The following is a 12,471-nucleotide window of genomic DNA, read 5'->3' as shown; positions in this document are numbered from 1 at the left end:
TTCCCCCACACCAATGTCTCTCTCTCTCCCCCCTTGTCTTCTTCCCCCACACCAATCCTTACACCACTACTCATGCCTTCCAAGGAAAACCTGGCTCTCTGCCAACTCAAGGGTGATAAATCTAGCTGTCCGAAGCTTCTTTCAACAGAGATCTGCAGTGTGTCGGAGGATAAAGTAAGTAGGATCTGAAGGTAAGTACTAAGAGAGATTTTCATAACTTTCTAGGGGTTAGCAAACAGATCTTAGTGACTTTCAGAGCTACCATTTATCTGAAACAATGGGAACCTCTGCCAAGAAAGAGAGGAGAAAACAGATCCAACATTGAGTCTCGTAATGCTTGTTGTTATAAAGCAATGTACCTTTCACAGATTCAACTCATTTCAGTTCGGTTAAGGAACTATTAAGTATCTTCTAGGGGAAAGGGGATATATAGTCATACCAGGGATTCTACACCTTTTTTGTGTCTTCGGCAGTCTGTTGAAGCCTTTGGACTCCTTCTTAGAATGATGGGAAAAATTCATAAATGAAGAAAATTCTAAATTTCATTTGGAGATCAGTGAAAATAAAGATGTTGTGTTTTTCCCATCCAAGTTCACAGAACTCTCCTCCTTCCACCCCAAAATCAATATACTGACCCTGCTGATTTATATAGAACTTTTGGGGAGAACAATCTTGGACAGAAATTATCATCTGGAAAATTTATCCTGTGGATTCTTTACTGTCTTCAAGATTTCATTAGCAAGTTAGATACAATTACAGTAAAAATACTATCACATTTTGAGTACACTAATGATATAGTAAGTATTCAGTATTGCACACAGATATTTGAAACAACAGTAAAGAAGGAGAAAGCAATAGTTTCACTTTCTTGGCTGGGACAAGTGTGCTTGTAATAGGTGACCAATGAGGGATAGGAAAAAGAACACAAAGGAAACAAGAAGGATAAGATGGAGAAGAGTTAAATGAGAAAATTAGGAAATGATTTCCTAAAAGAAATACAGTCTTAAATATGGTGTCACTGGGCTCTGCCTCCAAGGTAATGGTCTTTTCTGTCAGGGTCTTCACAAAGATCTGCATGCCATCTCTAGGATGCTGGACCACATAGAGGGTGGATTCTTTCTGAATGTCGTAGTCAGACAGGGTATGGCCATCTTCCAGCTGTTTGCTTCAGAGATGAGCTTCTGCTGGTCGGGAGGGATGCACTCTTTGTCTTGGATTTTGTGGAGACAGGAGGAGCTTCTGCTAGTAAACATTTTGTTCCCAGATCGGCAGTGGTGATATTGATTGAGGAGAAATTATTCATGTGAAATGGAAACCCTTTAACTCCTCAAACTTGAAGATAGAAGGGAAGCACATAATGGAGGATAATTTCTGAACGAATGAGTTTTGTTCCCAATCAGCTTTGATATGACTGAAAAGAACACTAGATTTGGAGTCATAGGATGTGGATTTGAATTCTAATTTTGCTACTTACTTTTGTGCAAAGTGGGCAAGTCACTTCCCATCCTTAGGACTTTAAGGAGCATATTATACTTGTTTATATAGTATTGGGAAGTAAAGGGTATGGAAAGCACTTTCCTCCTGAGCCAGGCCTAGAAAGAAACATTTTTCTTTTGGTTTTTGCTCATTTTTTTTAACACTTTTTTTCATGCCTCTTATTTTTATATCACAGTCAGTTCAACCTCTCCTTCTAGCTCCCCTTGATGTAATGCCTTCCTTTCTTAGATTATAAGTGCTTGAGGTCAGGGAGCATCTTTCTTGCTTATATTTGCATCCCCAACACTTATCACAGTGCCTGGCACATAAGAAGTACATAATAAATGTCTTTTCTAGCTAGCTAGCTAGTAAAAAGTCATTCATAAAGGTCCAAGGAAAAATAGACAGGTAATGGTAACTAGTGACTCTCTCCTAAGGAGCCCTAACACAGTCATTTATTGACCTGGTATTCTTCTGTTTTCTGGGAATCCAAAGTATGCAAGAGAATCTTCCCAAACTTGTCAAACTACTATCCACTTCTGGTGATTCATGTGGGCACAAGTTATGCTGGAAAGAAGAAATCTTTCAAAAAGCGATATCAAAGATTATGAAATCTTGGGCAAGAAATGAAAAACGTTTAGCCCACAATTGGTATTTTCACCATTTATATCAATCAAAGGCAAGGGCAACCAAAGAGAAAAGTAAATTCGGAAAGTAAACATTGGGCTAAACCATTCAGTGGTGCCAGGTACTTCAGAGGCAACAGCTTTCTTCTTCCAGTCATTAGCATCAGTAACTGTGGCTACTGAGGAAGTAAGAAGCTGGCTAGCGGCTCAATAATTGGAGGTTTGGATGGTGCTCTGACTCCCCTGGTACATGCTGCCCCTTGTCTCTCCTGCAAGTGGACCTTGCAGCTTCAGCTAGGTGAAGGGCATTTGTGTGAAAGCAAATAGAGGGAGAAATCAGTCAATGAAGCATGTATGTGTTAAGTGCCTGCTTTGTGAAAGTAAAGAATTCCTTTCCTCAAGAAACTTAAAGTCTATTGGGGGAGATAACAAGTACATATACACAAAAGATATATAAAGTGATAGGTTGGGGGCAGGGCATCCTCTTGGAGTGGGGTGGGGGAAGGGAGATCAGGAAAGACTTCATTAGAAAGATGGTATTTTAACTGTCTTGAAAGAGACCAGGAATTCTATAAAGAAGAGGTGAAGAAGAATTCCAGTCATGGGAGATAATCCATGAAAAGGTGCAAAGACAGAAAATGGAATGTTGTATAATATGAAGGACAGTTAGAAGATTTGTTTGGACTGTAGGGAGATGGGGGAGTAACGTGTAATAAAGCTGAAAAGGTAGGTTGGGGCCATATTGGTCAAGGCTTTAAATGCCAGACAGAAAAATTTATATTTGATCCTAGAAGTCATAGAGATCCACTGGAGCTCCAGTTAAGGAAATGACATGATCAGACTTGTCCTTTAGCAGAATTACTTTGGACAATTATGCAGAAAATGCACTGGAGTGGGGATAGACTAGAGACAGAGACATTGATCAGAAGGCAACCACGATAATCCAGGTAATAAAGGCCTGAGAAAGGCAGCAGTCATGTCAAGGGGAGGGAAGGGGATATATTTGAAAGATGCTGTATAGGTAAAAACAATAAGATTTGAAAACCAAATAAGATATATGGCATTAATGAGAATGAGGAATTGAGAATGCCCATGAGTCTCTGAATCTGAGTGACTAGATGATGGCGACTTGGCAGAAATAAGCAAGTTTGGAAGAGAAGTGGGTTTGGAGGAAAAAAATGAGTTCAAGTTGTGATGTATTGAGTTCGAGACATCTATGGAATATCTAAATGTTCAATAGGCATTTTGTAATGTAAGGCTGGAGCTCAGGAGAAACTAAAACTATATAAAGATCTGGGAATTATCTGCACAGAGGTAATATTTAAACCCAGCTGATGAGGTCATCAAATGGAGTTTATAGAGAGGAGACAGTCTAAGACAGAGTCTTGGGCAATACCCACAGTTGTAAGAGGCATGACATGGATGACAATAGAGCAAAGGAGACTGAGAATGAGTAGTCAGGCAGAACAGCTAGAATCATGAAATCTCAGAAAGGAGATAGTATCCAGGAAAAGAGGACAGTTAATAGTATCCAATGCTACAGGGAGGTCAAGAAGGATGAGGTTTGAGAAAAGGTTACATATATAGGAATTGAAAGTTCAATGGTAACTTTGAAGAGAGAGTAGTTTCAGTTGAATGATATTGCCAACAGAATATATGGAAGACTACCTGGACAGAAAAAAAAAATAGATGAGGAATTTCAGAAACAGACAACAAGTCTGATATAAAGACAAATTATATAGTATTGATGTACTTTCCCTAAGTTTTGAGGACATTCTCTAATAACCATGGGTTCTTTTATATAAATTTCTTCTGAAACTTTTCATTTTATTTGAGAGTTATAGAACTTGAGATCTGTAAAGTATAAGCTATATAACTTGTATTTTTGTTAGGGTTAAGCTTTTTGTTTTAAGCAATTGGGGTTAAGTAACTTGTGCAAGATTACATGGCCAGTTATTTCTGGGTGTGGTGCTAAGTATCTGAGCCCGGATTCGGTCCCAGGTCATCCCGACTCTGGGGCTGGTGCTCTTATTCACTGTGCCACCTGGCCGCCCCTAGGGTTAAGCTTTTAATCCAAGTGTCACAGAATCACCAAACCCCAGAGTAGTCTAACCTGTAGCTAAACAGGTATTCCCTCCAACATCACCCTCAATAAGCCATTCAGGCTTAACCTAAACATCCCCAATAACAGGAAACTTGCTACCTCCCATTCTCCTTTTGAACAGCTCCAGTTTTAGAAAGGTATTTCCTTATAAGAACCAAAATCTGTCTCTCTGAAACTTCCATCTATTTTCCCAAGTTCTTCCCTTTCCTAAATTTCTGCCCTAAGCAAAAAATGATTTAGATCTTTTCTTTGCTCTTCAGATTTTTAAAAAACAGCTATCAGTCTCTTCCAGATTATGAAGCAGCTGCTAGAATTCATGGAAAATTATGGTCCAGAAAGTTAGAGTAATTTTTTAAAACACTTCCATTTCCTTCAAGTGAGCCTCATATTACACTGCATACAATTCCTTCACAGTTTTGATTACAGTTCTTTGGATTTCCCCCTTCTCATATCTCTGGATTCTTAGAATTCACTGCTTCTCCACTATGGATGCCACAGTCCTTTAGTCTCCTCCTTTCAGAGAAATGTTGCATCTGGAAACATCTTGCAATATTAAGCATCTGGTTTTTTTAAATAATATTTTATCTTTTTAATTACATGTAAAAATAATTTTTAACATTCTTTTTTTTTCAGTTTCAAGTTCCAATTTCTCTCCCTTCTTCCCTTCTCTCCCTCTTCCCTAAGATGGTAAACAATTTGTTACAAATTATTCATGTGCAGTCATTGAAAACATACTTCCACATTAGTCATGTGAAAGACAACATCGACCAAAAAAGAAAAAACCAAACAAACAAATCCCCAAAGTTAAGACAATGAAAACAGTATGCTTCAATCTGCATCCAGTCTCTGATCAGTTCTTTCTCTGTAAATGGATAGAATTTTTCATCATGAGTTCTTTGGAATTGTCTTGGATCATTGTATTGCTGAAAATAGGTAAGTCATTCACAGTTGAGCCACAATATTGCCAACACGGTGCACGATGTTCTCCTGTTTCTGCTCACTTTGCTTTGTGTCAGTTCATGTAAGTCTTTTCTAGGCTTTTCAGAAAGCATCCTGCTAATCATTTTGAATAGCACAATAGTATTCCATCACAATCATATGTCACAACTTGTTCAGCCATTCCCCAATTGATGGGCATCCCCTCAATTTCCAATTCTTAGCAAACACAAAAAGAGCCACTATAAATATTTTTGTACAAATAGGTTTTTTTCCCTCCTTAAAAAAAAATCTCTTTGGGATACAGACCTAGTAGTGGTATTGCTAGATCAAAGGGTACATACAGTTTTATAGCCCTTTGGGCATAGCTCCAAATAGTTCTCCAGAATGGCTGGATGAGTTTACAACTCTACCAACTGTGCCTTTGTGTTCCAATTTTCCCACATCCCCTCCAACATTTGTCATTTTTCTTTTCTGTAATATTAGCCAGTTCGATAGGTATGAGGTGGTACCTCGGAGTTTTATTTTGATTTTCTCTAATCAGCAATTTGGAGACTTTTTTCATGTGATAGCTTTGATACCTCTGTCTGAAAACTGCCTTTTCATATCCTTTGATCATTTATCAATTGGAAAATTACTTGTATCCTGTAAATTTGACTCCATTCTCTATATACACTTGAGAAATGAGGCCTTTATCTGAGAAATTTGCTTGAAATATTGTTTCTCAGCTTTCTGCATTTCTTATAATCTTGGCCACATTGGTTTTATTTGTGCAAAAACTTTTTAATTTAACATAATCAAAATGACCCATTTTACATCTTATAATGCTTGATGTCTCGTTTAGTCATAAATTCTTTCGTAATCCATAGATCTGAGAAGTAAACTATTGCTTATGGAATCACCCTTTATGTCTAAATCAAAGCATTAGCTATCCAAATCACTTCTCTTTAAGCTTACTATAGAAATTGGATGTTTTCTGAAAGCATTTAATATTACTAGATATTAGTTGTACTTTTATGTGAACAAGGTAAATTTATAATCAAAACCTTTAAGCAACTACTAGCCTGATGGTGGCTGACTGAATGCAACAAACATTTATTAAACAGATCTACACACACAATACACATGTACACACAACAAACATTACCTCAAGGAATATGTAACAACTGCAAAGTAATTTGAGGAGTAGGCAAGTACTAACTAGGGGTTTTAGGAAGGATCAGGAAAGGTTTTGTGTAGGATGTGGCACCTAAAATAAGGGGGGAGGGGGAGAAAGGGAACAAGCATTTATTAAGCACCTACTATGTGCTAGGCCCGATGCAAAGTGCTTTCCAAATAGGATCTCCTTTGAAATCCACAACAACCTTGTGAAGTAGGAGACAGAGATTAAGTGACTTGCCTAGCCAAAGTCACACAACTAGTAAGGGTCTGTGAAGGAAGTGAAAGATTCCTAAATGACAAGATGAAGAGAGACTATTTTCCATCTATGGAAGACCACCAATACAGAGAGGCACACCTATCGGAGATGGAAGATGAGGAACAACTAATAGTCCAGTTTAACTGCAACATAGAATTGTGAAAAGGGGGTGGCTAGGTGGCACAGTGAATAGAGCACCAGTCCTGGAGTCAGGAGGACCTGAGTTCAAATCCAGCCTCAGACACTTAACACAAAAACTAGCTGTGTGACCTTGGGCAAGTCACTTAACCCCAATTGCCCTCCAAAAAGCAAAAGAAAAAAAGAATGTGTGAAAAGGTGTAATGTGAACTGTGTAGAAATGGAGACTGGAACCAGATGAAGGGGGGATTTACAAACCAGGTAATTTATTTCAGATGCAATAGGGAACCACTGAAAATTTTCAAGTAAGGGAAGTGACATGGTTAGATAAATGTCTTAGTATGATTATTTTGGCTGCTATGTCTACATGGGCTGGAGAAATTAGAAGCAGACAGTCCAAGGGAGGGGTGATAAGGGCTGAAACTAGGGTAGTGGCCTCATGTCATGGACAGGTCACTACCATCATCATCATTCAGATTTATATAGTGCTCCAAGGTTTACAATGCATTTTAAATGTACCATGCTAAGATTCAGTGGAAGTAGAATGAATAGAACTTGGTAACTGCTTCAAGGGTGAAGAACTTGTGACCTTGAGGCCACATGTGACCCTCTAGGTCCTCAAGTACCTTTAATGTAAGGCAAGGTAAAGGGACATTCTCAAGCAACTAGGTAGCAACCTCCCCGTAGCAAAGGTTGCTACCTCTCTCTCTACCCTTGGCCATGTAAATTTTTTGGTGATAGACCTCTGACTTAATCATTGTAGGGAAATCCTGATGTGGGAATTCCCAGTACTAATGTAGATTAACACCTCTGCTTCACCTGTAGCTTATAGTCTTAGAGAATTGAGTAGTACTGAGAAGTATACAAATGAACAGATGAATTCATTCATTAAGCATATCTTAAGTGCTTACTGTGCACCTTAATTCACACATTAATTCACACATTAAGCATATCTTAAGTGCTTACTGTGCACCAAACAGTATGCTAAGCTCTGGGGACATAAATACAAAAGCAAAGACAGTCTCTGCCCTTAAAGAACTTACATTTCAACAGAGGCATTTAGGGAAGAGGAACAACATCATATATAGAAAAATGGTAGCCGAGCTGGGGCATTTTGGTCCAGAAAATTATGCGGATATTGAATGAGGCCATTGGGGAGTGGATGGGCACACCTCATCCAGGGCTGATGACCGTTGCACCCATGGTCATATTGCTAATAAGTGTCAGAAGCAGAACTTTAACCTGAGTATCCTTGACTCTGTGCACCCCAAAAACTGTGTGCAACAGAAATCCTTACCCAAATAATACTCAGAGGTTTCTCAAGGTAGGAAGCAGAAAAGAATGATTTATTACAATCTCGAGAAAGAGCCACCCTCCTGACAAATGGTCAGGGAGGAGAAGCAATTTACAAAAGGAAATGGTGATGTTATAAAGCCCTAACATGGAATTCTCCCCCACACCCCTCCTGACCCTTTTCTTCCATTGGCTGGAAGTTAGGTGTACAATCTAAGCTCAGCAATCTACCTCAAGTACCAGAACAAGGAAACAGAAGATCACCTAGTGTACGTTTGAGAAAGCACTTCTGTCCTTATTTGGCATATCTTGTGCTGAGGTGGCACTGGGGAAGGTTTCCTTTACTCAAGTCCCAGATTCTTGTAAGGTCAGGTGACTTCTAAACTTAGGCCTAGTGGATGTTGAAGGCACTCTAGATTTGATTTTTCAGAATGGGGAAACTTAACTGCAAATTATCCCTCACAAATCTCCCATTCTTTTATACCTTTTGAAGTTTCCCCACTTTTCTTAATTCTAATTATCCTTGTTGCATTGACAGCATACAAGGGGGTAGTCCCCTTTATGAGTGCAGATACAGAGATTTACAAGAAAACAATAACAAACAATTGTCCTTTCCAGGTCCAAAAGTCTCTCTTCATACTGCTGTCTGGATTTGAGGAAGTCCTCTGGTCGCTTAGGGTCATCCATATTCAGCCCTGCATCCCAGCCTCTCTTTCTTCTACTTTCTTTCATTCATTTACCCTCAAAAGGAACCTTGGAACCAATTTAAATGACCACTCCAGAATGCTTATCATTCTTACAAAATTAAAATTGGAGTCTTGGTCAATTGTCATGATCACACATTAAAACCAGTTTCATATATTTTGCATTAATCCATTATTAATTCCCCAGGAGGATGGAATTTCACTAAGGGATTTACATTAAGCTCACAATTAAAATTTTTACCAAGTAGTCCAAAAATTATCCTCCTTTTATCATTGACTAATTATAACAAAGTTGAGACAAGTGTGATACTAAGTACCAGAATAATATTCCCACAAACCCTTGATCTATTTGTCCTTATACTGTTACAAAGAACTAAAGTACCCTGATTTATACAGGAATACCTATACTAAATCCTAAGCCTAATAGCTTTATCTTATGGTAACTTGAGATGTTCCAGAATCAAGTATTTAATAGATTTGTGGTTGTGTTTTCAAAACTTTTGATTATTGAAACTTAGCACCAAGAGTAGGGATGAAACTGTAATGAGGGAACCATTTCCCCAACTTCAGAATGTCAATTCCAGGCAAAATGTATACCAGGCTGCAATCTGCATTGAGCCAAGCTCAAAGTCTGCCAGGTGTCACTGGGAGGGTCGAGTCAGGAGAATCCTACCTCAGCTCATGAAGGACAGTTGTTCTCCTGACCTTCCATACCTATACTTCACAGGCCTTCCATACCTGCACTTCACAGGGTCTGGCATCATGGATCAGTGGTTCAGATAGCTTGGATAGCCTTTCTTAATGTCCATACCTAGAGTTAGACTCAGAGGAATAGTCAGCTAGCAGTCCCATCAAATCTTAAATAACAAGTTCCAACAATCAGTTTAAGATATGATTATAATCTCACATTGGTTAAGGAACATCTCTAAAGTGAGCCTCCAATAACCTGTATTCATTTCTATATCTATCCTTGTTCACAAAAATCAAATCTCCCATCAGGATTATAAATTATTGCTCTAATTGATTTGCATCTACTTCCAAAGCTTCCCTATATTCCTGGGACTATGCTTAATCTGAACTCACACTAAAATTTATTTTCTCTCAACTGAAAATGTCTCTGATTTAATCTCAACAATTAATTCAGTCAATTGTATTAATACCCAATTGTTCTTTCATCACTTTGAAATATATTGGGACCCCATTCCACACATATACACAGATATACCTTTTCTTTTTTTCTTTTTGCCTTTTGGAGGGCAATTGGGGTTAAGTAACTTGCCCAAGGTTACATGGCTAGTTTTTTTGTGTGGGTGTTAAGTGTCTGAGGCAGGATCCAAACTTGGGTCCTCCTGACTCCAGGGCCAGCACTTTACTCACTGCACCACCTAGCCACCCCTAATATACCTTTTGTACAGTAACTTTATAATACCGATCTCAGTCCATGGGATAATGATTCAATATTGCATTTTTATCCTTATTTCCTTTCCTTCTCAAATATGATTGAGCTATTAATTATAAAATCAAGTTACAAATCTTTCTGCCTTCCTAAATACTTCCTCCTACTCTTCTCAACATACTTAAACCATCTGATGCAAAGGTATCCAGACCACTATCTAGAGACAGGAGGGGCTTGAATAAATCCCCATTTGTCCCCAAACCTTCTTATCTGCCTTCCATATTTCTAATCAAACCTTTATTTATCCTTCCAAATTTCTCAAACCCATTATACAAATTATTCAGCTTTCCTTTACATTTTTAACCATAAAGCAAGATAGCTCATGAGTTATTATTCTTTTGCTAACATAACTCTTCTGCTTAAAGAAATCAAAGAGGTTAATGGCTAAACCCCACAAGCTGATGGATTTATGTCCTTGCAAGTTTGTTTATTCTTCCATAGTTCTACTCAATCTAGAAGAGTGAGATACTTCAGGAATCTAAATCTTTTACTTATACATTCAATTACAAATGTTAATTTTGCTTATGCCATGCAATAATCAGGCATTCAGATTAAATTCTGATTAAAACAGCAAGATCTCTTCTGAAAAACATCTTTTCTAAAAGTATTTCCTTTCTTTAAAAACAGTTTGAATTCATCCTCATGTTAAGGGGAATAATCACTAAACCTTTATGAGAGACTTGCATTATGCCTAACTTTCCACTGATTACCAAACTCTGCCATAAAGATGAAAAGCAGAGACCTGATTGGAGAAAGCATCCAAGCATGCAGTGTAGTCCCAAAATCCTTTTACCTGAACATCAATGTACTCTCATTGAAATGCAATATACCACAAAAATTTACCAGAATTTGTTCTAAATCCCAAATTTGTACTAAAAACCAATTACTAGAAATCAATTTTACCAACTTTAAAGGCCATTTTGGAGACTGATTTCTCAGTAAGACTTCTTCAGAGGCTGAAGTAACTGCTGCCCCTCACTCCCCCCATTCCTGGTGGGGAATGGTGAAATTCCCTTCTTAATCTGATCTGTGATAAGTGGAATGACTCTTCAGGCAATCTGCCAGAAATGCCCAGGGTCCCATCTAAAAACTTCAGAAAATTCACAGTACATTTGAATATTACAAAATCTATACATAATGGATAAAATGAAGCACACTTGGGCCATAGGATCATCTAAAGACAATTTTCTGATATTTTCTTTCAATCTATCAAGAAATTATATGGGGCCTCATCTTTGTCCTGCTATATTTCCTGTACTTTTTAAAAAAAATTCTGGTTCTTAGGCACTGCATTCCAAATTCTCTGGATCACCATGTTTCTAAGATCTTGGAGGTGCCCTCTATGTATGGGGTTATTGTGATTCCAGTTAGGGTCTCAGAGAGGAAATTTTTCCTCCCCTCTCGAACCCCCTTGAGCCATAGGCTGGAATTCATCCCAAGCCTGCATAGCGGCCCACCTAATTTGTCTCCTCTCTTCCCCAGTAAATAATATATCCAAGATTGATAATAAATCCCCCCCAAGAATACAAATTGAGTCCTAAAAACTGATTAACGTGATCAGCGACTCCTGATGGGTCCTCAATTAACTGCTTCATTTCTTTCTTAGAAGTTCTAATTTCAGTGCTGCTTAAGGGGGGAATTCACATAACCTATCCCCTGAGCCAGTGGGACTTCCTGAAAAGGGAAAGCTTTAGTAGCTTCTGCAGTCGTAGGGAGAAGAAAATTTTCTTGATCTTTTATCAACTGTTTCAATTCCCTCTGGAGAGGGGTGTGTATAGATGTGCCTGACCCAGCCAAGTCCTCACCCCTTTCAGATTCCCTTTCAGAGGCTGTGGAGGACAAGGAAGAGTTGAGGCTGGACTAGGAAGTCCTGGTTTCCTTGATGAAGGAATATAGGGCTGGCGTAGAGAAAGAAGGGGGTCCCAGGAATGGGGCCTCTGTTCTTATTCTTCTGATTTCCCTTTGGGCTCCTCCCCCTTCTTTAAAGCAAATTTGTTCTACTACCGTGTTTCCCTGATAATAAGACACTGTCTTATTAATTTTTTTGGACAGGAAAACACCAGAGGGCTTATTTTCAGGGGAGGGCTTATCTTAATGAACATTGACAGCAATTTTAATAAACAGGTAAATGTGAACAAAAAAATGTACCTTTATTCAATAATGAATTCAATAAAGAACAGGATGATGCGCTCACTGATGCAGCTCTGATTGGATGCAGCTCGGAGTGCGGCGTGCGTTTCACCCGGGGGGGGGGGGGGGGGGGGGGGGGGGGGAATACAGAAGGTACTGTAATGTAGCGTGTAGCGCAGGGGATCACCTTC

At 38.7% G+C, this 12,471-nt stretch overlaps 1 protein-coding gene across 8 annotated transcripts in view; it reads left to right on the top strand.

Annotated features, from left to right (window-relative positions):
* IL33 (interleukin 33) overlaps positions 1–12,471 on the top strand; it is a 55,580-nt gene continuing 43,109 nt past the window's right edge. The window contains exon 1 of one of the 8 annotated variants that reach the window (XM_069090761.1): positions 1–174. In XM_069090761.1, coding sequence (XP_068946862.1) covers positions 73–174 — 102 coding nt within the window. In that variant the 5' untranslated portion in view covers positions 1–72. Of the gene's footprint in view, positions 192–12,471 lie in introns of all 8 variants that reach the window. The other 7 variants (XM_069090763.1, XM_069090767.1, XM_069090764.1 and 4 more) reach the window with 7 other exon arrangements.

Source organism: Petaurus breviceps, unplaced genomic scaffold (assembly GCF_028583685.1).
Source record: "Petaurus breviceps papuanus isolate PSGF00001 unplaced genomic scaffold, PetGlider_PUasm1.0 187, whole genome shotgun sequence".
Lineage (NCBI taxonomy): Eukaryota > Metazoa > Chordata > Mammalia > Diprotodontia > Petauridae > Petaurus > Petaurus breviceps.
Note: the sequence above shows the minus strand (reverse complement) of the source record. Positions and strands in the feature narration are given on the sequence as shown.